Raw genomic sequence first — 26,222 nt, 5'->3', positions numbered from 1 at the left:
TCCATCCATCCCCACTCAAGAGTTTTCAAATTGAAGCTGGAAGGGACACCTTCCTTCTTTAATCAGGAGCTGCAAGGATGTGACCCAGAGCTGTTCACAGGGATGTGCCCTGGAATTACATGGTGAATCCAAAGAGAAAGAGACCCCAGAGGGCGACAGAGAAAGGAGAGCTGACCTGGCATACAGACATGCAATTTCAGTTCCTGAGGGTGTAGCCTGCTTTGGTTTCTATAGCTACTCCTTTGATTATCAACTACTCCAGTTTCCTTCTAATACGTACAATGGGGGGGTGGAGTTGGGACAGTAAGGAGAGACCCATTCTAGGCAGAGTGCTACTGGGATCCCTTACCAATGATACAGATTTTATCCCACTGAACACAATGATTACATAAGATTACGTAAGAAATCTAAATGAAGCACAGTCTCAAAATTAAACTAGAGTCATGTGTCCTGTCTAGCAAAGAATTAACTTTCAATCTGATCATAGAAATTAGAGGTTAATTTAAATCCATTTCTAAAATTAAAAGTGTAATATTGGCTATTAGCTAAGGTTTCACCATCAAAATATTTATTCATTTAAATGAAAACTGTCTTTCTGGTGTCAAGTATGTTAGATCTGAAAATACCAAGATGAACCATGAGTTAATAAAAAGTTTTGTTTCTTGTTTTGCAAAATACAAAATCACATTTGCACAACATAACTGTTTAAAATAAAGGCATTCAAATGCTTTGCGATCCTGAAAAGGTAAACACTAACCTTGCCTGGGTTTAAAACAGTGACATTTGAGCTGGGTCTTGATGGAGGGATAAGCATTCTAAGTAGAGAAACTCACTGAAAGTCAGGAGTGTGAAAGCACAGAGGTGGTAAAAATTTGCTTGTAGTTTGGTATACCAGAGACAGAACTATGGGAAAGGGAGTAGCAGATGTGGCCAGAAAGGTTAATCAGGACTGCATTTTGGGAGAGCTTTGAATATTATGTCAAAGACTATCCCAAAAGCAATGGGAACCCACTAAGTTTTTAAGCAGGAATAAGACAATTCAGATTTGGGTTTTTTAATGTATTGGTAGTAGTACATTAGAAGTGATTCTTTTAGTTTTTTAAATTATTCACTCATATCCTAAAAGCACACACGTAATTTGTGTACCCAGCTTAAGTAAAGCTTTACATTTTTACTACCTTCAGATTTTAAGAAACGTTGCAGTTATAAATGAAGATCTTTCATGTACTTCCCAGACTCCCTCCCCTTTCCCCCACAAGAGGTAATAATTATCCCATATTTAGTTTCTGCCATTTCTCCACATTGTCATAGACTACTAGATATCTCTCTCTTAAGAATATACAGCAATGTTTTGCAGGTTTTCAAATTTTAAGTGATATAAAACTAGACAGGGGCCAGCCCAGTGGTGTAGCAGTTAAGTTCGCATGTTCGCTTCAGCAGCCCAGGGTTCGCCGGTTCAGATCCCAGGTGTGGACCTACACACTGCTTGACAAGCCACGCTGTGCCAGGCGTCCCACATATAAAGTAGAGGAAGATGGGCACAGATGTTAGCTCAGGGCCAGTCTTCCTCAGCAAAAAGAGGATTGGCGGTGAATGTTAGCTCAGGGCTAATCTTCCTCAAAACAAAAACAAAACCAAAATCCAAAACACAAAAACCTATACATATCATTCGGAATGTTGGTTCTTAACACTGTTTGTGACAAGGACTTCTAAGAATCTGATGAACTACCTAACCCTCTATTTCCCAAAACATACATATGCCCACACAAATCTTAACTTGTCGAGTATCACAGATCCTCCTCACCCCCACATTGCAGGAACCACTACTGTAAAGGATAGACAAGTAGATGACTACATTAGGAAGCCATAGCAGTAATTCAGGTGAGAGCAGAACACCAACTAAGTCAATGGGATGAAAAAAACATCTTAAATATGGAGCATCTTATCCTTATAACCACCTTATGGAAATAGGCCTTATTTCCAGTTTACATTAGAGACTCTTACTCGGGGAAAGGAAAGATTGCATTAAAGTGTAGGACACGCTGAGCTTCAGGATGGGTAGCAGAGCAAAGTAGTGTATCTTCCAGACAACCTGAAAAACAGGTCTGGTGGTAGGTTTCAAAAAGGCTGGCTTCTGAAAAGGGTGTCCTTGCATCAAAGATGTATTTAAGTTAAAGAATTTAACATGGCATTTGGCAAAGCGGAGAAAAAAATTTCAATAGTACCAACCCAACTCTTCATTCTACTCAAGAAATGTCCCAGATTGAACAAGATATGGAAAACATGTTTTGTTCGGGTCAGTCCCTCCCTAACTATTCACTGTTACTTTGCATCTCACTACAACTCAGTGAGTCTAGTGTTACCTATTTTTCAAGTTACATGGCCTTTAAATGAAAGCCAACTGAGAAAACAATTATCCCTTCCACTACAAGAGGAAACTGTATTTACTAGACTTGAGATGAATTTCTAATGAAACACCCATTGAAAGAATTTCCAAAAGTAGCTTTCTCTTTGGTTTTCACCTCATGAAATGACTTTAGTGCCTAAAAGTTTCACAGGCTTTAGGGACAAAGACAATTTGTAAAATTTATAAAAACAATTTATAAAATTATATGAATACCCGAAATTGTTAGCTCTTTGCGTCCTAGTAGTTAGAAAAGAACAGTGCCAAGGAGGAGAAAACAGCTCACAAAAAGCACCTGTAAAGTCTTCAAATTCTGTTGACTGTCCATTCCCCGCCACCGCTTCTTCCTTCCAGAACAAGCAGTACTCAGGTGGGCTCTCGGCCAATTATTAAGCCCACTAAAATATGAAAATAGTTGGCAGGGGAGACTGGCACACACTAGGAGTTGTTAAAGGCTCCACTCACTTTGAAGGGACATTAAGATGGATCAAGGACATACAACGCTAAAAACTGTACTTGCTCATTAAAAAAACCACCACCAAAGTTAGACATTTCTTTGCCACAGTATGCTCTTTTGGGGAAATTTTCTCCTTTTAAGTTCATCTTCCTCAGAATTGCTTCTCCTGAAACAACCTGCACATCTAGCTAGTGTGAGAATCCACTGTCTTCTCCTACTTAGAAATATGCTGCTTCTTTCCCTTTAAAAGCCTAAACAGATCCACAGGAAAAGGAGTCAAGCAAATCTCTCTAAAAGGCAACCAACAGGTACGGCTTAAACCATTGAGTGTTCTCATCTGGAGGAACATGATTCAACAGTCATGAGCTTCACATTTCCTTCTATGGAACTCATAAGAGAAGCCCTACAGTTTACTTTGAGGAATATCTTTGCTTCAATCACTATGGGACACACAGGATCTCTCTGAAAGTTGATTGTTGGAGGTAAAACATGAAAAGGCTGAGAGAAACTGGCCAAGAAGTCTAAACACACTGCTGAATACTTGTGTTTTGCTTCTCCATTCTCTCTACACCTTCCTCCTTCAATGAGGTTAAGTGACTAACTGTACACTACAAAGAACAGGAAGCCATGGTATTGAACACTTTAAAGGCCTGTAGGGATGATACGGAAGTATAAGAAATGGTTCTCCTCTCCAAAGAGCTTATAAATTAGAAATACAACTATTTATGAACAATGAGGCTATAGAGGAAACCGTGTTAGATCAGCCTCTAGAAAGAATTTTTTCAGTGTCACTACTTTTTATCAGTTAGCATTTCTGAAAACAAAGTTGCTACTAGTATCAACCCTGCTATTAAAAGTGTAACTACCTAAATTAACTTATTCTAGTTTGTCAAGTTCCATCATTCTCCTAAAGGCTTACCAAAATTTAACTCAGATGATTACCATGGCAAGACCAAGTTCATGGATTCCATCCTTAAGTACAATAATTATCACCACTATGTTCCACAATCATTTGTTATTCCAAGCTCTGCCATCCATCTTGCGTTATCATCACACAAAGGTCATGACAGTACTATAGATACATTTCCTATCATCACTGTTGGGAAAATTTAGAGCTCATGCCATAGTGAAAGGCAATTTCTGGTATCTGACTCAAGAGTCCATTTCTTTCAAAACTTTTACTTGACCTAAAGATTTGTACGACTATGTGAATCAGTAGTATAAAGACAGTCCTTGACTCTTAAACCTATACTGGGCAACATCAAATACTTCCTTGGGGATTGGATGAGATGAAAAGCAAAAATAAGCACCTTTATAAGAAATTCTGACGTAACAATCACCCTCAAGAAGCCTTTACGCCCTAGCAAAATATAAAGGTATACATTCAGACCAATGATAGAGCTAAAAAATGCAGTACGATTGACCGCCCAATTAGGTAGACTGCTTTTAATTGTTCTTATAAAGATCAGGTTTACTATAAACAAAAATGTATTACTAACTTCAATGTTGTGAAATTTCTATATACCATATATAAATACAAATGGCAAGGAAGGAAAGAACAAACATCTAATGTATGGTTACCAGAAGTTATTTCAAAAGAGGTTGGCAAGAAGACTTTTGGATCTGAACAATTTCATAAAACTAAGACTTAAGAATGAGAAGAAACAGTCCCTTTAAAATCATTTCAGTTTTGAATTTGTAAATTCGTCTGAGAAATTCTGAAAGCTTCTTTTATCTTAAGGATTAAGAGTAAGTGCTAGACCATGTCTCACTACATCACTGACAAGGTATTAACGTCCTGTTTAGTTGTAATTATAGATAAGACAAGTATGCCTGTTTATTAGACAAGACACAAAGAATGGCTTGAATAATACTATGATTTTCTTTCTTTCGATGACCGTTAAAGATAAGTCACTTATGATTATTCAAAGCTGTTCTTTTCTAAGTATTACTAAATGAGTAAAGATAGAAAGCCAAATTTAGGTTTTAAGCTTTGATCCAGGAAAGCAAATAAGGCATTTTATAGATAGTGAATCAGAACTGAGACCTAAAAGGTCAAAGAGGACAAACTCAGCTATGGAAAGTTGGTTGGAGGTCTCTGAATGATACAAGATTATGCTGAAAGTATAGTTAGAGACAAAAATCAGACGTCTGGGCAAACTATAAAATACTTCATTGAACTTCTTGCCGATGCCCCCTCCCCCCTTAACAAGGCCAAGGGTACAGTTTTGGGAATAAAGCTTATCTAACACGGAAAATTAGCTAATAAGATACTCACTAAATACATCTGTTCTTAATTATCCTATTCAATTTTGAAGTAAGATCACTGCTAAGGAGGCAAGACCAAATCAAGAACATAAAACTTCTGGTTAAAGAACGAAAATCATTGCCATTTTCAAAATGGTTTGTTGTGGCAAAGTGAATTAAGTATAGTTATAATAGAAAAACCAGGGGCTGGCCCCGTGGTTACGTTCATGTGCTCCACTTCAGCGGCCCAGGGTGTTCACCAGTTCAGATCCTGGGCACAGCCATGTCACCACTCATCAGGCCATGCTGAGGCAGCGTCCCACATGCCACAACTAGAAGGATCCACAACTAAAATATACAGCTATGTACGGGGGGGATTTGAGGAGAGAGGGCGGGGTGGGGGAGAAGATTGGCAACAGGTGTTAGCTCAGGTGCCAATCTTTAAAAGAAAAACCACCCTACAACAATGACAAAATGTAGTGCAGGAAATATATTTAGAAAAACCTACCTTCAATAAGGAGTAAATCTGATATGTGAATATTTTCCTTAATTTCTTTTAAATAAATGTTTCCCCTACTTGACTTATAATATCCTTGCAAGGTAAGTTGTATAAGGTGACACACACCTATTCGTGTGTTTATATGCTTGTCTCCTCCACTCAAAGAGATTCTCTTGGGTAATGACAGGCTTCCTTATTTTTTATCCCTTGGAACTAGACTACTGTGCCAACAGAGTAAAACCTCGTATTTGCCTCGTATTGATTAAATGATTATCTCCTATGTCTGTGGTTCTCATCAGAGGGAGGCTTCAGAATCACCTAGAGGACATTTCAAAATTATGTCAGTTCCCAGAAAAAATGATTCATTAAGTCTGGTAAGACCCCATGTAGCTATATTCTTTAAAAACCCTGCTAAACCTTCTGATATACAAATTTAACTCATGTCAAAACCCACAAACACAATAACGGTAAGTAACAAAATGCAAAAGCCAACCCAGGATTTGAGAAATCAACCCGTAACATTTTAATCTCAGTATTAGGAACCTAGTGTCTTCTTTAACAGAAAGGGATCATAATAGTGAAATGCTCTGGAAAATCCTCAAGAATTAACTGTATCATGGATAACACGGGGCACCGGAACCTATGAGTTAGCATATAATCCAGTGACAGAGATCCAGTGATTAAGTAGATCTTTTCCACAACCCTAGCAAGACTATTCTTTACACTGTATGAATAACAAAAACTACAATATAGCAGATGAGCATGATGATGAAAGCAAAGCATACAGTGTTCAAAGAGTCACTCCTATTCAAATAAACAGAGGTCATTACAATCAGCATCCCTCATTCACACAATTATCCTACAAATTAAATTAGTTAGCTATAGACAAGCCTTGAGGATCTCAAAAGAAAGAAATGCGAGACAGTGCACACAGCCTACAGACTAGTTAGGGACAAGTGGATTTTGTTTAAGGTACTCCTAGCAATTAGTCAGCACATGGTAGTTCCCATAGTCCTTGAAGAGACTAGCCATAAAGAAATTCACTCCTACTTTCAAAACCTATGTTACTATGGGGCCGGCCCAGTGGTGCAGCAGTTAAGTTCGCAGGTTTCACTTCTGCAGCCCGGGGTTGGCCGGTTCAGATCCCGGGTGCAGACATGGCACTGCTTGGCAAGCGATGCTGTGGGTAGGCATCCCACACAGAAAGTAGAGGAAGATGGGCATGGATGTTAGCTCAGGGTCAGTCTTCCTCAGCAAAAAGAGGAGGACTGGCGGCAGGTGTTAGCTCAGGGCTAATCCTCCTCAAAAAAACCAAAATACACCTATGTTAGCTAAAATCTTAATTCACAAACTTGCTATAATCTAACAGTAAAGTGAAATTCCAAGTATTTAAATGCCAAGTCAAACAGAGCTTATTTCAAGTAGCAAGACTAAAGGGACATTCACTCATCTAACTATAAAATAGGAATTCAAATGGTTCAAAATACTAGTATAGCACAGAATTTAAAAACTTGAGCTCTTGAGGGAGACTATCTGATTTGCACCTCAGTCACTTACTACCTGTGTAACTACAGACAAGTAACTTAACATCTCTGTGCCTGTTTCTTCATGTATAAAATGGAATGGTTCAGAGCACTATTTCACAGAGCTGTTGTGAAGATTAAATAAATTCATACTCAGAAAGGGCTTAGAAACAGTGTTCGGTATATAGTAGATGCTAAGTCCTAGCTATCACTAGTAGTGGAATGATACGTGCAAAAAGAAAACCTTCTTGAATATCGAAACCTAAAAAATGATAGGACAGTGTAGTGGTGAAGAGCAGACACTATGGGCCCAAACTGCCTAGGTTCTAATCCTAATCCCAACTCTGCCATAAAACAACAAGTGTTTCTGGTTTTTTTTTTAACCTCTCTGTGCCTCAGGTTTCTAATCTCAAAATAGGGATAATAACTGTATCTATTCCCTTTGGTTGCTGTAAGATCAAATGAGTTAATACAAGTGTTTTGAACAGTTCTGACACATTGCAAACACTCAAGGCATAAACTATTCTTTTAAGCTTGGTTCACCTATTTTGCATAATTTAAAGTTCTCTTTAAAACTTCCCCCAAATCCATGCACTGTAGTTATTTTGTTTAATGGGAGTAGAAAAATTGTCTACAGCCCCTGAACACCAATCAACTAACCTGGAGTTTCCATTTTTGATTCTTGTTGTTTAATAAATAGCCCTATGAGACCATACCACAGCTTGCCCTAATAAAGAATAGAGCAAAAAATAAAGTTGTTCGACAAGGCTGCTTGGTCTAAGAAGTATTCAAACAAAAAATTATACAAATGTAAGCTTTAGAAAAAATTCAAAGACTTGGTCAAATGAACTACTGACGGTTAAAAATATTCCCAATAACAGGCATTTCAATAAAATATCAGTGAGGAGTACAGATTCATCTGACTATCTGGTATTTGGGGGCTTCAGACAAGAACAAATTCAAAATAAATAGGTACATGACACTAGAAATACCTTAATGACATCAATAGCTACTTGACCTCCTATTTCTAAAACAGAAGTAGCTAAAATAAAGAAGATCTCCCATCAGAGTCATCCACTAGCTAAAATTGTCTGGATCTGGGATGTACTTCTGTTTTAAGTATCACCAGGTGACTCTGACAGTAACAGCTAAAAACCAAACCAAATTCACGTTAAAAATTCCCTATAGGCTGCATCAATAATGTCCCACATAAACACTGGTTTTTCCAGTTTGAAGAGTATTATATCAAGCTTCTGTATTATACAAATCTTCAAAATATTTACAAGAGAAGACAATGTAGTATTAACGAACAGTATTAGACTAGAAAAGTTCTTGAATCAAAGTTTTTGAAGATCAAAAAGATAGCCATATTAAAAGAGTAGTAACAATCTGAGTGCTAGGGGCCTGTTCAAAGCTACAGATTAATCTATTTAATCCTACTAAACCAATCAATCAATCAATCCAGGAACCTAATAGCTTTCTCCCTAGGATCTAGAATAGTGCCTGGTACATATTAGGCACTCAACTATTTATTGTTCATATGCAACAAATAGTCATTTTATAGAGACATAATTTGCCCAATCTTAGAATTCTAACTGGAGCACTTCTGCTCCAAAGTTTATACTCTTAACTATCATACTGTCTCTCTAAAACTTTTAAATCATTAAAGTGGTGTCACAGCAGCTGGGTATCACCTGTAAAACAAAACAAAAAAATCAATGAGACCTTCCTTTACAGTGTTCTGTTGCACATGCATAAAACCTAGAGATCTGAAATTATTCCACATCTTAGTGGCCTGAATTAAGTCCCACAGACAAAAGGTTTTGATTTATACTGAACGATATTCTTTGTACTAACTATGCTATAAAATGTAACTATACTTCTCCAAAAGGTTTTGATTTATACTGAATGATATTCTTTGTACTAACTATGCTATAAAATGTAACTATACTTCTCCAATGTGTTCACTGCTGGCCTTCAAAGTGATCACAAAAAGGTGTTTAAATAATCCTTTTTTACTTTAAGTCTTAACTCTTAAAAACTTTTTCTTCCTCTCCTTTTCCATCCTCTCAAAAATACAAAGATTTAAGTTTATGTTTCACATAAACACACAATGACAACGCAATGATGGCCTAAAACAAAATTCAAGATTTCAGCATCAATTACGTTGACTGAAGATCTGAACCTTCACCTTTCATAAAATACCCATTTTGCCAACTCTAGAGCCACACATATTAAACAAATGTAAAATCAAGCAGCATCAGGTCTATTTTAAGTAAAGCCAAATACTTGCCAATCCTTCCATGTAACTCTTTTTCAAAAAGTAACCTATCAAAACCAAAATTTTCAGCCCACAAAGTCCTGCGTCTCTCAGTTTTATTAAGGCTGAATTTATTCCACAACATTTTTTTCAAGTTAGCTGTAAATACTCCACCCTCCTCAATTGTGCAAGAAGCAAACACACCACACACAGACAAGTTACAAAAAAGGGAAATACGGCCTGCGAGTTTGAACGCAGACTAAGTGTTGAGCAGGAGGTCTCAGAGCAGCACGACCTGATGTGAAAGTCGACATTTCACCAAGATTGTCACTTCGCATTACTAGGGAAGGAGCCGCTGGAGACAGCCTGAACCAGCTAAGGCAGCCGCCATCTTACAATGCGGGATACAAGTTACAGCAGGAAAACGAGACCGAACCCCGGAGGCGGAGGCGGAGGCCCGCTCGCCCCGAGCTCGGAGGCCTACTCTCCCCTCGGCTTAGACCACTCGTCCGGGGGAAGCCGCATTCCAACAGCCTTCCCGGGGCCGCAGGGGAGCATGCCGGAGGCGCCCGCAGCGGCCCCGCCGCCCGCCCCCGGCCGAGGAGCCGCCGACGGCGCGCACGCCCGCTCTCCGCCGCAGAGGCCTCGGCCCCGGGCCCCGAGCGCAGGAGGCCCGCGGCCGCCCCGACGCACGCGCGACTCCGGGGCGCGAAGCGGGCGCTGGCCCGCCGTACCTTATTGATCCGTTTCAGCGCCATCGTCTGTGCTTCCCGTCTGGCTCCTCGCTCTCGGGGCGTGCTCCCAGGTCCGGCCGCGCTCCTGACTCGGGCGGCGAAGGACGGGCTCCTCGTCTCGCGCCGGCTCTGCCAGACACAGGCGCCTTCGCGAAAACGAAGCGGATCAGCGCTCGCCCAGGCCGCGCGGCGCCCCGAAGATGCGGGCGGGCGGCAGGGCCACCCCGGCCTCGCGGAGGGGGAGGCGGAGGCACGGCCAGCGGCGGGCGCCCGCGGGGGAGGGGGCGGCGGCACGGCCGGACGCCGGCTCCCGGCGGCTCTAGGCGCGGCCGGCCGGTCGCGGAGGGAACGGGGGCGCTGCGCCCGGTCCGCGCAGGGCTGCCGCTCGGCCCGCCCGGAGCCGCCGTCCACCCCGCCTCCCAGCGCCCGCGCCGCCAGCCTCGAGCCCCGGCTAGGCGGCCGGCAGGACGCGCCCCCTCCCCCAGCGGGAGAGGCCCGCTGCTCCAGCCTTCCGCCCGCCCCACCCCGCAGGCCGGGCCCTCGAGCGCCCAGGGCCTGGACTTCCCCTTCCCCGCCGGCCAGCGGGCCGCCCCCCGCCGTCCACACCCACGCGTACGGAGGGCCGGGGCCTCCCTCAAGCTGCGGCCGGGCCTCCTCCCCGCGCGGCGCTGGTGCCTCCCCGGCCCTACGGGGCTCACGCGCACGACACCGCCACAAGATGTCCGCTCTGACGGAACTACTGCCAGCGCCGCGCTCCGCCCCGCCCGCCTCTTCACCGCCGCAGATCCGTCCGCCAACGCTGCCGGCGCGAGCGCACGACCAGGCCCCGGGGAGGGATGGTTTCCTCCCCACGTCCGGGCCGAGACTATCTGTGCTACCCGCTTCCCCTTCTCCTCGGAACAGCACCTTCTTACTAAACAGATCGGAGGTTGGACTGAGAGGGCGGGGGCTGGAGGCGGGTCATGGGCTGGGAGGAAGGGGAGACGAGCGGCGGAAACCCTTAAACTCAGAGAAGCATCGAGAACCGGAAGGAGACCATGGGAGGAAGGTTATGGAAGCGGCAGCTGCGCAGTCGAGCCCCATGCCCCTCCCGCAGCGTCCCCCAATTTCCTCACTTGGTACTGAGGAGGCGGATCTCGCGAGGCTGCCTAACAGGAGCTGTAGCTCTGCAATGACTTAAGGGCAGTTTTGAGCACTCTTCCGGGTGTGGCCCCGCCCCGAGTCCACAAAGTCTCGCGAGACATAGTGGGGCGCCGACACGAGCCGGGGCGGGCAGTCGGGGGGAAGCGCCCCGCTGCGTGCCTGTGCCGGGGCGGGGGAGAGGAAACGGAATTCCCCGGCGGTAGGAGCACGCGCCAATCAGGAGTGGGCGGCGGGACGGCCCCTGGGTTGGCCGCTGGACGCCCTTGGCCGGGGTGGAGCGGGCTTCTGAGGCTTCCGGCGGAGCAGGTGGGCGCTCTTTGCGGGCTGGCCAGCCCGGCCGGCGAGCGCTGGGCAGAGGCGCCCTCCAGGTGGGACCGTCTGGTAGGCGGCCCCGGCGGCCGCTCGTCGGCGCCCGCGTGTCGGCCCTGCAGGAGCGAGACCGCAGAGCGGGCCGCTGGCCGTCCGCGGCCCCGGCGGCCTGAGTCGGGCCCCGCGGCGAGTTGACGGGAGGGAGCGCGGGCGGTGGGCTGCCAGCTGGCTCCGCGCCGGTTCCCGCCGGCTGCGCTCCCACTGCGAGAGCCCGGAAGTTGCGAAACGCAATCAGGAAATGAGTTTGGGGTCAGAAAAACTCAGTTCTCCCCGAAGTATGCAGGGGAGGCATGTGAGGCTGGGGTCTGCCTGTTCGACTCGGCCGGGTGTAAGCGTAGGAGGGGATGTTGCTTTCTGGTGTGTCCTCAGACAAAGCGTAGTCAGGCGTTAATTTTTAAAAGGAATTAAAGGTAAGCACTGACCTGCTTAAAGTTTTCTGACATTCCATTATAATGACCCCATTTAACGAAGTGGAGATCTTTAAGAATTAAATAGAAAGATAAACTTGCTTTAAAAATATACCTAACTTTTTTAAAAAGGGAAGCAAGTTTCCTGTCATAAGAAAGTATTACCTAATAAAACTTAATAGGTCTGTGACAAATAGGCTAATATATACTGTTCCAGTAATCATAATAGTGTCAATAGAGCGAAACAGTGCTGCTTAAACTAGTATCCATGTGAATCACCGGGATTTTGTTCGAAATAGGAGTTTTGATTTAGTAGGTGAGGCGGCGCCTAAGATTGGACAGTTCTAACAAGCTCCGACGTGACAGGATGCTTCGGTCAGAGGGCCACCCTGTGAACAGCGCAGCACTCAGGCACTCCTCCCGGCCTGTGGGACCCCTCTCCCGCCCCCCGAACAATCTTTGTTTTATTCTCTCTTCTAACCAGTCTAATACAGTAGAAACCTAGGATTAGGCAATTTGGGGTGGAGGGAGAAATCCAAGTTTGAGTTCTTGCTCTGTTATTGTGTCCGGTTTCTGTGATATCATGGGGTACTTATCTTAGTTTCTTCAACACTAAACTAGGCATAATAATGGCCCTCTTGCAGGGCTGCTGTGTGGTTCAAATGTCATAATGTATGTGAAAGGGCACAATAGACTACAATGCCGTATAAATGTAAATTATTAAAGTAACCAGTCAGACATTAACAGGTCATACATAGTGTGAAACAAATCTGTAAGAATAATAATAAAATAGGGAATATTTATGGAACACTTATTATGTACCAGGTACTGTGCTTATTAACTCCCTTTACAAATAAACTGATGCACAGAGAGATTAAGTTACTATCCCAAGGTCACACAGCTAATAAATGGTAGAAGTAAAAGTTAACTTCAGAGTATTTACTGAATGGAGTTTCATATTGTCTCAGTGTACAAAGTAGGAGAGTAGAATGTTTTATATTTCTGCTTTCGATGCCATCTGAATCTAGTTTTATTTGACTTATTTCTCCATCTGTTTTGTTCTTTCAGAAGCCAAAGTATAAGGTAGAAACATTCTTACCTACCCAAAGGGAACTCAATATCCAGGAGATCCACTAAGAAAAGTCCCGGAGAAGGCAACTTGGATTACCCTCATCTAAAGCTTCTGTGTGAAAGTACAACGGAATGTTAATGCTCTGAAGTAACAGAGCACAGCACGCTGGGACAAATCTGAGGTCCGAGTTCTTCACTTTTTTGTGCCACAAACCACTTTGGCAGTCTGGTGAAGCCATGGACTCTGCTCAGAATAATGTTTTTAAATGTATAAAATAGGGGGCTGGCCCAGTGGTGCAGTGGTTAGGCGTGGACATTCCACTTCAGTGGCCTGGGGTTCACCGGTTTGGATCCCAGGTGCGGACATGGCACACTTGTCAAGCCATGCTGTGGGTATGCGTCCCACATATAAAGTAGAGGAAGATGGGCATGGATGTTAGCTCAAGGTCAGTCTTCCTCAGCAAAAAGAGGAGGATTGGTGGCAGTTAGCTCAGGGCTAATCTTTCTCAAAAAAGAAAAAGTTTAATTACCACCAGTATACTCTAGTTAAGAAGGCATGTAAGTGTGTAATAGGTTTAGGAAATAGTTTTATCCTATTTGTTGGGTTTTCTTTTTTGATACTATAAACACATTCTATGGAAAATTTACTTAGCCAGAATGATTTATTTCCCAAGCAACCTGGATAACTTAGGTTTTGCTATATCACTCTTATTTATTACGCACCTTTGCAAATAAGATGTGCAAGAATTGCAAAATGAAATTAAAATACTGTATATTTAAAATTCTTAGTAAGTGTTAATTATTTTTGAAGTGCTATGTGTTGGGTCCTTTAATTCATTATCTCATCACATCCCCACTTTACAGATGAAACAGGGTCATACAGTTATTAAGTAGTAGAGCCAAGATTTAAACCTAGGCAGTCTGACCTCAAAGCTCACACTCTTAACCATTACGCTATTTATTTTTTAGCCATCGACTATTAGCCAACTCCATTAATTTGCTGCCTCAAATATTTATGCATTCTTTAGTATTCCAAGTAAATTCCACGCAGTGACTAAAAGGAATTTTCTAAATTTTTCCTCTGCAGCAGTATTGCTTATATCCAACACCACCTTTAAATAAGTGGGCTACTAGTTGGGGCTGGGAAATAGTTTGTTTTGCAGAAATATTTGTTGTAATAGAGTTTGGCTTAGAAGATGAAGAAATTCACTCGTCTTTCTGTGCCCTACAAACATGATTTCACATCTGAAATTAAACCTTTCTTTTATAATGGTACCACTATATTTTTTATATTGACCACTGTCAAGACTGTATACAAGAAATGATGACAACTCCTAATATCTGAAGTTCTAGATTATCCATGCATAATTGAAACAAGTAATTTTGTAACCCCAAATTCATTTTTTTTCCTACTTTTCTCCCCAAATCCTCCCAGTACATAGTTGTATATTTTAGTTGTGGGTCCTTCTAGCTGTGGCATGTGGGATGCTGCCTCAACATGGCCCAATGAGCAGTGCCATGTCCGCGCCCAGGATCTGAACCAGTGAAACCCTGGGCTGCCGAAGCAAAGCACGCAAACCCACCTTTTCTGCCATGGGGCCAGCCTCCCCAAATTCATTTTTACTTGGCACTGAAGTGAATTTACTGATTAGGCTTTCTGTTTGTTTGTTTGTATTTACACTAGCAAACTTAGATTTCTACTCAATTTTGCTAAGGTTAAAAGAGAACATGCCTTAGAAGTATTTTGATGCTTTAGGAGGCAGCCTTAGGATTAGCTCAAACTTTAAAACACTATTCACATTTCTAGTGTTATAGAGAGCCCACTTTACACTTGCAAATTAAGTTAAAACTGACTTTCGCTCATTTGACTTATTTGAATTACAATAGTAGAAATGTCTCCATCTGAAAAAAAAGGAAAATAATCATTTTTTTATATTGCAGTCTGAAATATGCTAAAAAAGATTATGATTTTATATATTGAAGGAAATATTTAAAATAAGAAATTAATAAACGTCCAAAAAGTTGAAAAGATGAACTAAAAACAGTCCCTTACTTCTTAGTGAATATTATATTGAAGTTTCAGAAACTTTCTAATTATGGCAGATCAGATTTTCTTGCATGCATTGGCATAAAACATGAGGAAAATATAAAGGATCAAGAAAATTGGTATAGGAGCTGGCCCAGTGGCATAGTGGTTAAGTTCACACGTTCTGCTTCAGTGACCCAGGGTTCGTGGGTTTGGATCCCTGGTGTGGACCTACACACCACTGATCAAGCTATGCTGTGGCAGCATCCCACATACAAAATAGAGGAAGACTGGCACAGATGTTAGTTCAAGAACAATCTTCCTCAAGTAAAAAGAGGAAGATTGTTAACAGATGTTAGCTCAAGGTCAATCTTCTTCACCAAAAAGAAAAGAAAATTAGTATAAAAGTGGCAATGAAATAAATAATCCAAATAAAGAAGACATGCCAGTGTCTTAATGTTAAGTGAATGCATCAGTGAAGCCAGGTTCACTATTACAATAACTTTGAGTACGGGGGTTAATTAAAATATACTTGTGAATAGACAGAGTTAACATAGATTAGTGCATATACTTACATTTATTAATATTGCATCTACGTTTTTAGATCTTTGTAACTGTCATGGAATTTTATAACTTGCTAAAGACACTGGCTCTAAGACAGTGTATGCCATTTTATTAGTTTAATTAAATTACAAATGCTACGGTCCAGATTTTATATTCAGAATGCATGTTTACATATTCTGCTTAGAATCCGTAATTTGGAGCCCAAGTGTTATTTTATACTGTTTGCATAAAAATCAAATTAGTAGGGGCTAGACCCATGGCATAGTGGTTAAGTCTGGCGTGCTCCACTTTGGCAGCCCAGGTTTATGGGTTTGGATCCTGGGCATGGACCTACACCACTCATCAAGCCACGCTGTTGCAGTGACCCACATACAAAATAGAGGAAGAGTGGCACAGATGTTTGCTCAGGGCTAATCCTCAAGCAACAAAGGAGGAAGATTGGCAACAGATGTTAGCTCAGAGCGAATCTTCTTCACCAAAAAAAAAAATCAAATTAGTTTCTGTACCTTACAGGTTCAGAATCTCATTTTTATGATCAAGACAAGTTAATGTGGTTTAGGAAACTGTACTTTATTTCATGCTAAGGACATCACTTTGACGTTAAATTAAGATGATTTTTGGCACATAATGAATGATGCACAAATGTCTGAACTAAAAATAAATTTGAGCATTTTCCACAAAAAAACTTGTACACATAAATATTCAGAGTAGCATTATTCATAATAGCCAAAAGGTAGGGACAACTTGATGTCCATCAGCTGATAAGTGGATAAATAAAATGTGGTACATCCATGTGATATAATAGTATTAGTTAATAAGAACAAAATACTGATCCATGCTACAACATGTGTCTTGAAGCTTGAAAATATTCTGCTAAGTGAAGAAAGCCAGACCCAAAAAGCCACATACTGTTTGAGTCCATTTATATGAAACGACTAGAATAGGCAAATCCATAGAGACAGAAAGATTACTGGTTGCCAAGGAGTAGGGGCCAGGTGAATGGGGAGTGGCTGCTAATGAGTATAGGGTCTTTTTGGAGGAGGTGATGAAATATTCTAAAATTAGATAATGGTGATGGTTACACAACTCTGTGAATATATTTAAACCCACTGAACTGTACACTTTAAAAGAGTGGATTTTATGGTATCTGAATTATCTCAATGGAGATGTTTTAAAAAAAATAATTTAGAACCAAAATGTGAAATCAGTCTGGAAGCTTATTAAATATTTTCAGTATCTCATTATACTTTTCAGGTTACTAATGATAAATGAGATATAGTATCCTTGTAAAATGTGAAAAATTTACAGCCAGCAAGAGGTTTTTCCTTCAGTATAAACAACATTGTAATTTAGATTTGGTTTTAATATAATAATAAGCATTTGTCTTAAATTCAGACTATTTTGGAGGTCCAATACCTTAAATTTGGAGGTATTTTCATCAATATTATTTGCTTATTAAAACATAGTGATTAAAAATTAACTTTAAATAGCATTGTATTTTTTTTAAATTAAAAGTTCATAATTATGACCAGAAATAGGAGAATACATCTGATTTTGGCATACTCTAAATATAGAAAAATTAATGAAATCAAGCAGGTTGAAAATCAGGGGTAAACGATCTAGACCAGGGTTTTGAGGGTTAGGTGCTATCAAATGACAAAACTGAAACAATGCAGTCATGAGTTCCATGCCCCTTAGTCAAGGGAAGACACTCCATGGACCTTGTGGACTGCAGCCCTCACAAGCAGGGGCCCTCTCTTCCTGGGCGTTTGCACAACAGCAAGTCCTGTGGACCTTAGACGAGGCCACGTGGGAACAGGGTGGGAGGGGCTGGGAGTCAGGACTTCCGGGTGAGGCTGGCAGGTCCTCTTTCCCAGGGGAAGGTGAGGCAGCTAAAGCGGAGTCAGAGGACTGTGATGCTGTACATTGGTTTCCTTGACGAGTGTTTCCTGTAAGTGCAGGCTGACAGGTTTAGCTTTGTGATGTGGGCTGAGCCACTGGGGCAGCCTCCATTTTGTGAGTCCCAATGTAGAAATTAACTTTCATCCGGACTTAAAAATAACGAATTCAAATTAAAATTAGTTCCCAACAATAATTGTAATCTTTCTTGCTTTAATAACAATATAACAAATCTAAAATAAACAGAGATGGGGTGAGATTTAGACCAGAAATGATCATTGTTTTACCAATACTGGATTTGATTGTTTAAATATATTTATGTGAGAATTCTTTAGTAAGATAGTGATGAAAAATTTAAAATTTTTCTATTAAAGAATTTTAAGTTAGGGGCTGTCCCTGTGGCCTAGTGGTTAAGTTTGGCACACTCTGCTTCAGAGGCCCAGGTTTGGTACCCGGGCACAGACCTACACCACTTATCGGCTGCTATGCTGTGGCAGCGACCCACATAGAAAGGAGAGGAAGACAGGCAGAGATGTTAGCTCAGAGCAAATTTTCCTCAGAAAAAAAAAGAATTTTAAGTTAGGAGTGATCGTGGAAATGTCGTACAAAGTTGTTCTAAAGGGTCAGATCTGTATAGTCTCTAAATGACTTAGAGCCACTTATGTGAGGCTTTTAGTTTTAATACATACTATCTAGTACATGTTGATTTTTTTCATCGCACAGAAGCATTGATTTAACACGGCGCTAAAAGAAAGAATGAAACTTACTAAGAAACATTCCACCACACCTAAAAGAAAACTACTCAAAGACTTTAGCTCATTTGGTGTTGGAGTGTGACAATTTCGGAGATCCCCTGTCCATCCAAGCACATTAAATCTCCCAGTTAAGGATTCAGTAACAATGCGATTGGGCTTTACCACATATACCTGGTAAGAGAACAGTGTGATACAGGTTCCCGGTCTCACAACAAGACCCAGACAGAAAAGGAGAGCCCTGGGTGCCACACTGCCTGCAGTGCAACTCTCCAAGAGTGATTTAGACCAAACCCCCAGAATGCACGATATAATTAGATATTCACAGATTTGTGTTAATTTAGCTTTTCCTTGTTTTCCCTCTTTCTATTCTACACGAATGGAGAGAAGGGGGAGACTACTCTGGAGCATTTTAGGGGTAGGGCTTAATGTCTGCCCTGGATAGGGCTGTAATTAGGGGCAGAAGGCAAGGTAAGGATTAGAGACCAGATAGAGAGGTGCGCAGAGAGACGTCTACGGAAAATGTCAACAGCCAACTGCTCTTGGGCGAAGTGGAAATGAGGAGGAAACCTTTTTTTTCTTCTTACTCCTCCTTGCTCAAGCACTACGAGGTCTCCCCTAGAGCACGGAATTCAGGCTACCATCGTTAGGGTGGTTCAGTTTTACATAACTGGCCGTTTTTGTACTTGCTAGCTTGAAATCTAGTCACTATAACATTGTTCATATTATAGTAGTGCATTCTGCCTTACAAAAAGCCTTCTTACTTACAAACAGTTTTAAAAAACATCCATTTATAATATGGGACTGCTTTTGAGGAAGGTTGAGGCAAGACCAAGAGATTGCCATACAGTGTGCCAATCAGTGATATTTAAGTCTGCTTAGGCTAAGGAGGTCTTTCAGGTTTAAGCTGAAGAATTTTTTTTTAATTAATTACTTTTTAAAGATTGGCACCTGAGCTAACAACTGTTGCCAATCTTTTTTTTCCTGCTTTTTCTCCCCAAATTCCCCTAGTACAATAGTTTTATATTTTAGTTGTGGGTCCTTCTAGTAGTGGCATGTGGGACGCCGCCTCAACATGGCCTGACGAGCAGTGCCATGTCTGCGCCCAGGATCCGAACCAGCAAAACCCTGGGCCGCCAAAGTGGAGCGCACGAACTTAACCACTGGCCACGGGCTGGCCCTGAGGCTGAAGAATGTTAACGTAATAGAATCACTCCTCTCCTCCTAAATGTTTATTTAAAAAATTATATTGGGGGCTGGCCCGGTGGCGCAGCGGTTAAGTCCGCATGTTCTGCTTCGGCGGCCTGGGGTTCGCCAGTTCGCATCTGGGGTATGGACATGGCACCGCTTGGCAAGCCATGCTGTGACGGGCGTCCCACATACACAGTAGAGGAAGATGGGCACGGATGTTAGCTCAGGGCCAGCCTTCCTCAGCAAAAAGAGGAGGATTGGCAGCTGTTAGCTCAGAGCTAATCTTCCTAAAAAAAAAAAAAAAAAAAAGTGTGTGTGTATATATATATATATATATGTACATAGAATGCCTGTTATGTGCTAGGCACTCAGCTAGATGCTAAAGAGACATAGATGAAAGACCCAGATGTCGCCTTCAAGAAAGTCTTTTAACTGGGGAGACCGTTAAGGATCAGTCACCATAGAGTGTAGGGAATGACATCAAGGCATGCACAGAGTAACATGAGTGTACCTAATTCAGCTGGGGGTGGTCAGAGGAAGTTTCTCTGTAGAATAGAATTCTTTAAACAAATAGAAAAGGGGCCGGCCCTGTGGCCGAGGGGTTAAGTTCATGCGCATTCCGCTTCAGCACACAGATTCACCAGTTCGGATCCTGGGTGCAGATTTAGCACCGCTCATCAAGCCATGCTAAGACAGTGTCCCACATAGCACAACCAGAGGCACTCACAACTAGAATATACAACTATGTACTGGGGGCCTTTGGGGAGAAGAAGAAGGGGAAAAAAAAGATTGGCAACATGTTAGCTCAGGTGCCAATCTTTAAAAAAAAAATAAATGAAAAAAAGAAGGCATAGCTGGTGAAAGAAAAGGGAGGAAGGCTCCTAGGCAGAAGGAACAAAGCAAAGTCTCAGAGAAACAAGTTTTCAAGGTACTTTGGCTGCATTAGTGTGTGTGGGGGTGGGGGGTGAATGAGAAGAAATGAGACAAAACAGTTGAAAGACAAAGGTGGATATCATGTTAATGAGTTCAGATTTTATTCTGAAGGGTATGAGATGGGGGAATTGAATTTTTAGCCTAAAAAAGCCTTGATAAGATTTTAATCACAAAAGGATAACTGATAGCAATGTGGAAGATGTAACAAAAGTGTGTGTGGGGGGGTGCAGACTAGAGGCAGAGAGACCACCTGGGATGCGACTGAAATAATCTGGTGAGATGTGATTGTGAGAGACCTGAAGAGCTGCTGTAGTTGCACGAAGGACCCATAGCACAGGAGGCAAATTCAGTTATTTCCTGGGTAGAGCTTACCCTAAGAAAAATAAAATTTTGAGGCTCCCCCTCGTTATTTTTATTAGAATGTTACAATAAAATCATATATATATAACATTACGATAATAACTGTAATAAAAATAACTTAAAATATAGTACTTGGTATGAACTCTCTATGGTTTTAACTCTTAAAGGACTGAAACTAAAGTGTATATATTAAATGTGGAAGAATATAAATAATAAAATTAATATCTATGTGCCACTTGATTTTTATTTTATTTTCTGCAACTTAAATTGCTTCTTGAAACATAAATATAGAACAACTAACTGCCATAATTTAGGTTGTTTTAAATTTGGTATGTCTATCCTAACTGCTGTGTTTTCTCTAACTAGAACCTTTAGGAGACCACTGTTCATTCTTTCACTGATGTCACTTGGCTTTCACATGCCAGAAAGAAGCATTTATTATCTGTTTCTGTTCTCATTTGCCTAAGACAAATTACTATTACATAGCGTCAACAAGATCATAAATCTAAACACAACACAGGCTCTGGAATCACACAGCTGTACTTAGTTAAAAGTGGGAATCAAGATGATCTGAACTATGCTTTATTATTATAGATTAATGAAATAAATCACAAAATGGAAAAAAATCTAGTAAAGAATTCAAAGATTCTAGTTTGAGAAACTGATGTAGAGGTTATAAAAATCCTTTTGTCACATACCTAAAGTTGAATTTGTTGAATCTGACCTTGTGACTCTTGAGTAGAGGCACGAAAGGCTAAACAGGTAGGACAGGTAAACTTGATTCCGAAGGGAAAGGAAAGGGAGAAAGGAAGGGCTTAGATGTATTTTAAGATTCCTCCTGTTCTGGAACTCAGAACGTAATTTCTTGTAGAAAAGTAGTCTCCAGGTCAGTCCACAAAGGACTATGTTCTACCTCCAACCTCTCTGTATGTGTTATGTTCCTGTGAGAAAATGCCCAAGTTTCAAATTGGTATCGCAGAAATGACCGACCCCTCCGCCCATCACAGTCAGGCTTCCTACCTTTCTATTTCGTTAGAAATTCTCCCAGCTCCAAGCAACAGGTGTGAGGTACTGCCTGTGGTTTATTAGGGCAAGTGCTCAAGCAGAATAGGAAGAATTGGACTCGGGGTAAAATCATATTGAGTGGTTGGATGAAAGCTTTAGAAAGCTGGAGTTTGGTGGCAAAGGAATCTGTACATTTAACCTTGGGTGTCACAGTATGGTTTGGTTGGGTCTGAGGCCTCCTTTTCTTTTTTAGTGCCAGATTGGTTCCCCCACATTCCTCTCCACTGCCATTATCAGTTGCTTCCTAAGAGGAACCAACAAGCTTGCTTTCTATTGTGCTCACTATGGAAAAGTATAATCTCACAGGATTCTCTTTTTCCTAATACTTTTGTTCCTAAAGCAAGTATGCACCCTGTTTAGCTTTCATAAGGGTTTTTATTTCTGGTTATAGAACTTTAATATTTATATACAATTATAAGCAAGCAGCTGACAGTATGAAGGTCAGCAGGAGAGTAGTTAACGTGATAAAGAGTTGAAGAACTCTTATTTGATCCTGGTTTCCTTTCTACCACAACCCTCAAACTCCCACTCAATAAATTAGACTCAAGAGACAAAGTCACAATATTCAACTATCTTTTTATTTTTTTATTTATTTTTTGAGGAAGATTAGCCGTGAGCTAACTGCTGCCAATCCTCCTCTTTTTGCTGAGGAAGACTGGCCCTGAGCTAACATCCATGCCCATCTTCCTCTACTTTATATGTGGGACGCCTACCACAGCATGGCTTGCCAAGCAGTGCCACGTCTGCACCCGGGATCCGAACCAGCGAACCCTGGGCCGCCGAGAAGCGGAACATGCGAACTTAACCACTGCACCACCAGGCTGGCCCCTCAACTATATTTTAAAAGAAAGTTGGAAATGGTTATTGTAATAGTTTTCTTGATGTAACAAATTAGTACAACCTTAGTGGCTTGAAACAACAGTTGTCTTACAGATTTGGAGGTCAGAAGTCTGAAATGGCTCTCACTGGTCTAAAATCAAGGTACAGGCAGGGTCCTTTCTGGAGATTCTAGGGCAGAATCTGTTTTCTTGCCTTTTCCAGCTTATTAGCAACCAGCATTCCTTGGCTCATGACCCCCTTCCATCTTCAAAGCCAGCAATGGCTGGTTGAGTCTTCCTCAGATCACATCACTCTGACACACTCTTCTGCCTCCTTCTTTCATTTTTAAGGACCTTTGTGATTATACTGGGCCTACAAGTATAATCCAGGATAATCTCTCCGCTTGAAGGCCAGATGATTAGCAATCTTAATTCTCCCTCGCTGTGTAACATGACATATTCACAGGTTCCAGAGACTGAGATGTGGACATCTTTGGTGGGGGAGGACATTTTTCTGGCTACTACAGCTTTCATGATTCACTGGGTACTCTTATGTTGAAGAGCAACTTCTTCCCTTCCCTCCCTCAAGTCCCATTTTATTCATCCAAAAATATTTGACCACCTACTCAAAATATCAGATGTCAAATGGTATAGAACGTCCAAATATTCTAAGGATTAGAAATTTGTCAACTAAATTTTGTCACTGATGACTCAATTTCAGTGAGGTAGTGCAGACAAAAATTTAAGTAAGTTGGGGAGTGAATGGAAAGCGAAAATATGGAGAGCTTGGCCATGATAGGAAACTAGAAGATAGGGTGTTAGCTTAGAGGAATTCAAGGTCAAAGGAGGACATTTGTTTAGAACGGGAGAGATCTGAGTATGTTTATAGTCTAGAGGGAGTCATGGGAGATAAGATAACGCAGGGATGACGGATGGAGCCAGTTTCTTCAGAAGATGTGACTGTAGGTCAAAAATAGAGTATTTGATTTTGAACGAGGAGTAAACCTATCGGACACTAGAGGGAAGAAGGTTCCAATGGGTAAAGATGAAGATACATTTTAGGTGGGAGGAGGCAGGAAGTTGACCATTAATACTCAATGTTCTCAACTTTCTTAGTAAAATAGGAAGAAGGGCTGTGTGATGACACTGAGTTTGGCATGAGAAAAGTAGGTAAGTTTGGAATCACTGAAGAGGGAAACTGAAGAACTAATCAAAGAAAAGAATAAAGGCCTTGTTAAGGGCCTGAGGTAGGAGATCATGAATTCATAGGGGCAATTTTCCATGTGGTTGTATGATTGTTTTCCCTCAACCTTTAGAATCCTTGTGTGTGTGTGTTTAATACCCATAGGATTGTTTAATAAAGGCTTGCATTTCTAGTCAATGTGTGAATATGTATATAAAATCAATGCTTTAAAAAAATAGTAACTCTAGTACATTGTATTGGTACTTTTTTTTAGTGGAAAATCAACGGCTCTTCTCAAAAATTAATATTCCTATCTCAGGAAATTCAAATTACAGAATAAAAGTTGATATGTTAAATGAGAAAGAGAGGGTGTGCCAAAAGAAATGAGAGAGGCATTTTAAATTTAAGATTTAGTCAGCAGATGTTTATTGAGCACCTACTATGCATGAGGCTCTGAGCTTGCTTGTGGATAAACTTACCTGATTTTCATACTACTTTACTTTCTCCCAGGAGTCCTTAAGTTTGTAAAACTCAGAAGCTGCCTGGGTTGGAGACTGAAACCTTGCACACGCATATTCTTTATTGCTTTCCCTTCATCTCCAATCCCCACTCCCACGCAGGGTACCTCAGACAGTTCTATGGGTATCACGAGGGTTCACTAAACACAGTCTGAAAAGCCAACAGTCTAATGACTGTTAATACCGAAGCCTCACTGTGAGAATAGTCATGTGTAAAGCAAATAATATAAAATATATTAGGGATAAATGTAAAGACAGGCCCTCAGATGAAGAGAATCTAGCCTAACAGCAGACATGTGATAAAGACATGAAAATTTCAGTTGCCTGACATCTCAGTATAGGCCAGCAATGTTCTTAGGGCTGCCTGAAGAACCTATACAGATTTACTCTGAAAGATGAAAATGTGTCATCCAGAACAAAGGAATTGCCTTTTCCTCATGTCTACTGGTCAGGCCACAGTACATTATGGTTTTTAACAGCTTTATTGAAATATAACGGACATAAATCGCACATACTTAAAGTATACAATTTGATAAGCTGACATAGGTAGACACACCCATGAAATTATCACCAACATCAAGATAATGAACGTATGCCTCACCAGTGTCCTTGTGCTCCTTTGTGAACCCTTTCTCTTGTTCCTCTCACCCCAACCCCCTCATCCATAGGAAACCACTGATCTGTTTTCTGTCACTATAGATTAGTTTGCATTTTCTAAAATTTTATTTAAATAGAATCATACAGTATCCCCTCTTGTCTGGCTTTTTCCACTAAGCATAATTATTTTGAGCTTTATCTGTGTTGTGTCTCTCAACAGTTCATTATTTTTTTTATTGCTGAGTAGTTTTCCTTGTATGGCTATGCCACAGTTTCTTTATCCATTCACCTGTCAGTGGACATTTGAGTTGTTTCCAGTTTTTGTCTATAACAAATACAGCTGCAGTAAGTTTTCTTGTACAAGTGTTTGTATGGACATATGCTTTCATTTCTCTTGGGTAAATAGCTAGGAGTGGAACGGCTGGATCGTATGGTAGGTGTATGTTTAACTTTTTAAGAAACTGCTGAACTGTTTTCCCAAGTGGTTGTGCCATCTTACATTCCCACCAGCTGTGTATGAGAGTTCCAATTCCTCCTGACTTGTTATGATCAGCCTTTTCGATCTTAGCCATTCTAATAGGTATGGAGTAGTATCTCCTTGTGATTTTAATTTGCATTTCCTTAATGACTAATAATGTTCAGCATCTTTTCATCTGTTGCTTTGCCATCCATATATCTTCTCTGAGGAAATGTCTCTGGTTTTTTGTGTATTATTTATTGGGTTTTTGTTAGTATTGATTTACAGATGACACAGATTAAACATGTATAGCAGGCTTAAAAGATTTTAAAAAGTAATAAAGTCATAACAAAGTAACATATCTGGAGGAATATGGAAAAGGCATGAAGGATTTTACTTTGTGAGATGACAGAATTTAAGGGTTGACTATGTAAATCTGAGTATTAATTTTTTTATCATTAGCTAGCAGAACCACCTCAACTCATATTGGCTAGTCCCTAAGGCATTTCCAAAACTAAGAGTACAGGCAGGAGAATGCTAGTGCTGGCTTATGCTGCCTTAGGACTGCTGATATTAAAATTTTTAGGAATTTTACAGGCTAATTGTTAAACACTGCCATTATTAAAAATTAATTATATAAACTGACTATTAAAATCCAATACATAATAAATAAAAATAAATACTCAAAATTCACTTTCTAATCATTTTACTACACCCATGTTTTTGTGATTATGTCTAGGGTACG

At 41.1% G+C, this 26,222-nt stretch overlaps 1 protein-coding gene across 13 annotated transcripts in view; it reads right to left on the bottom strand.

Annotated features, from left to right (window-relative positions):
• Nucleotides 1-26,222, bottom strand: part of UBE2D3 (ubiquitin conjugating enzyme E2 D3) — a 71,240-nt gene that overhangs the window by 18,504 nt on the left and 26,514 nt on the right. For 3 of the 13 annotated variants that reach the window (XM_070614132.1, XM_070614139.1, XM_070614140.1), the window contains exon 3: nt 10,125-10,270. The exons of 1 other annotated variant lie outside the window; for it this stretch is intronic. In XM_070614132.1, coding sequence (XP_070470233.1) covers nt 10,125-10,148 — 24 coding nt within the window. In that variant the 5' untranslated portion in view covers nt 10,149-10,270. Of the gene's footprint in view, nt 1-10,124; nt 10,271-10,734; nt 11,967-26,222 lie in introns of those variants that run through there. 9 more of the 13 variants (XM_070614128.1, XM_070614134.1, XM_070614138.1 and 6 more) reach the window with 8 other exon arrangements.

This window comes from Equus przewalskii, chromosome 3, assembly GCF_037783145.1.
Source record: "Equus przewalskii isolate Varuska chromosome 3, EquPr2, whole genome shotgun sequence".
Taxonomy (NCBI): Eukaryota; Metazoa; Chordata; class Mammalia; order Perissodactyla; family Equidae; genus Equus; species Equus przewalskii.
This window is presented reverse-complemented; position numbering and strand designations above follow the sequence as displayed.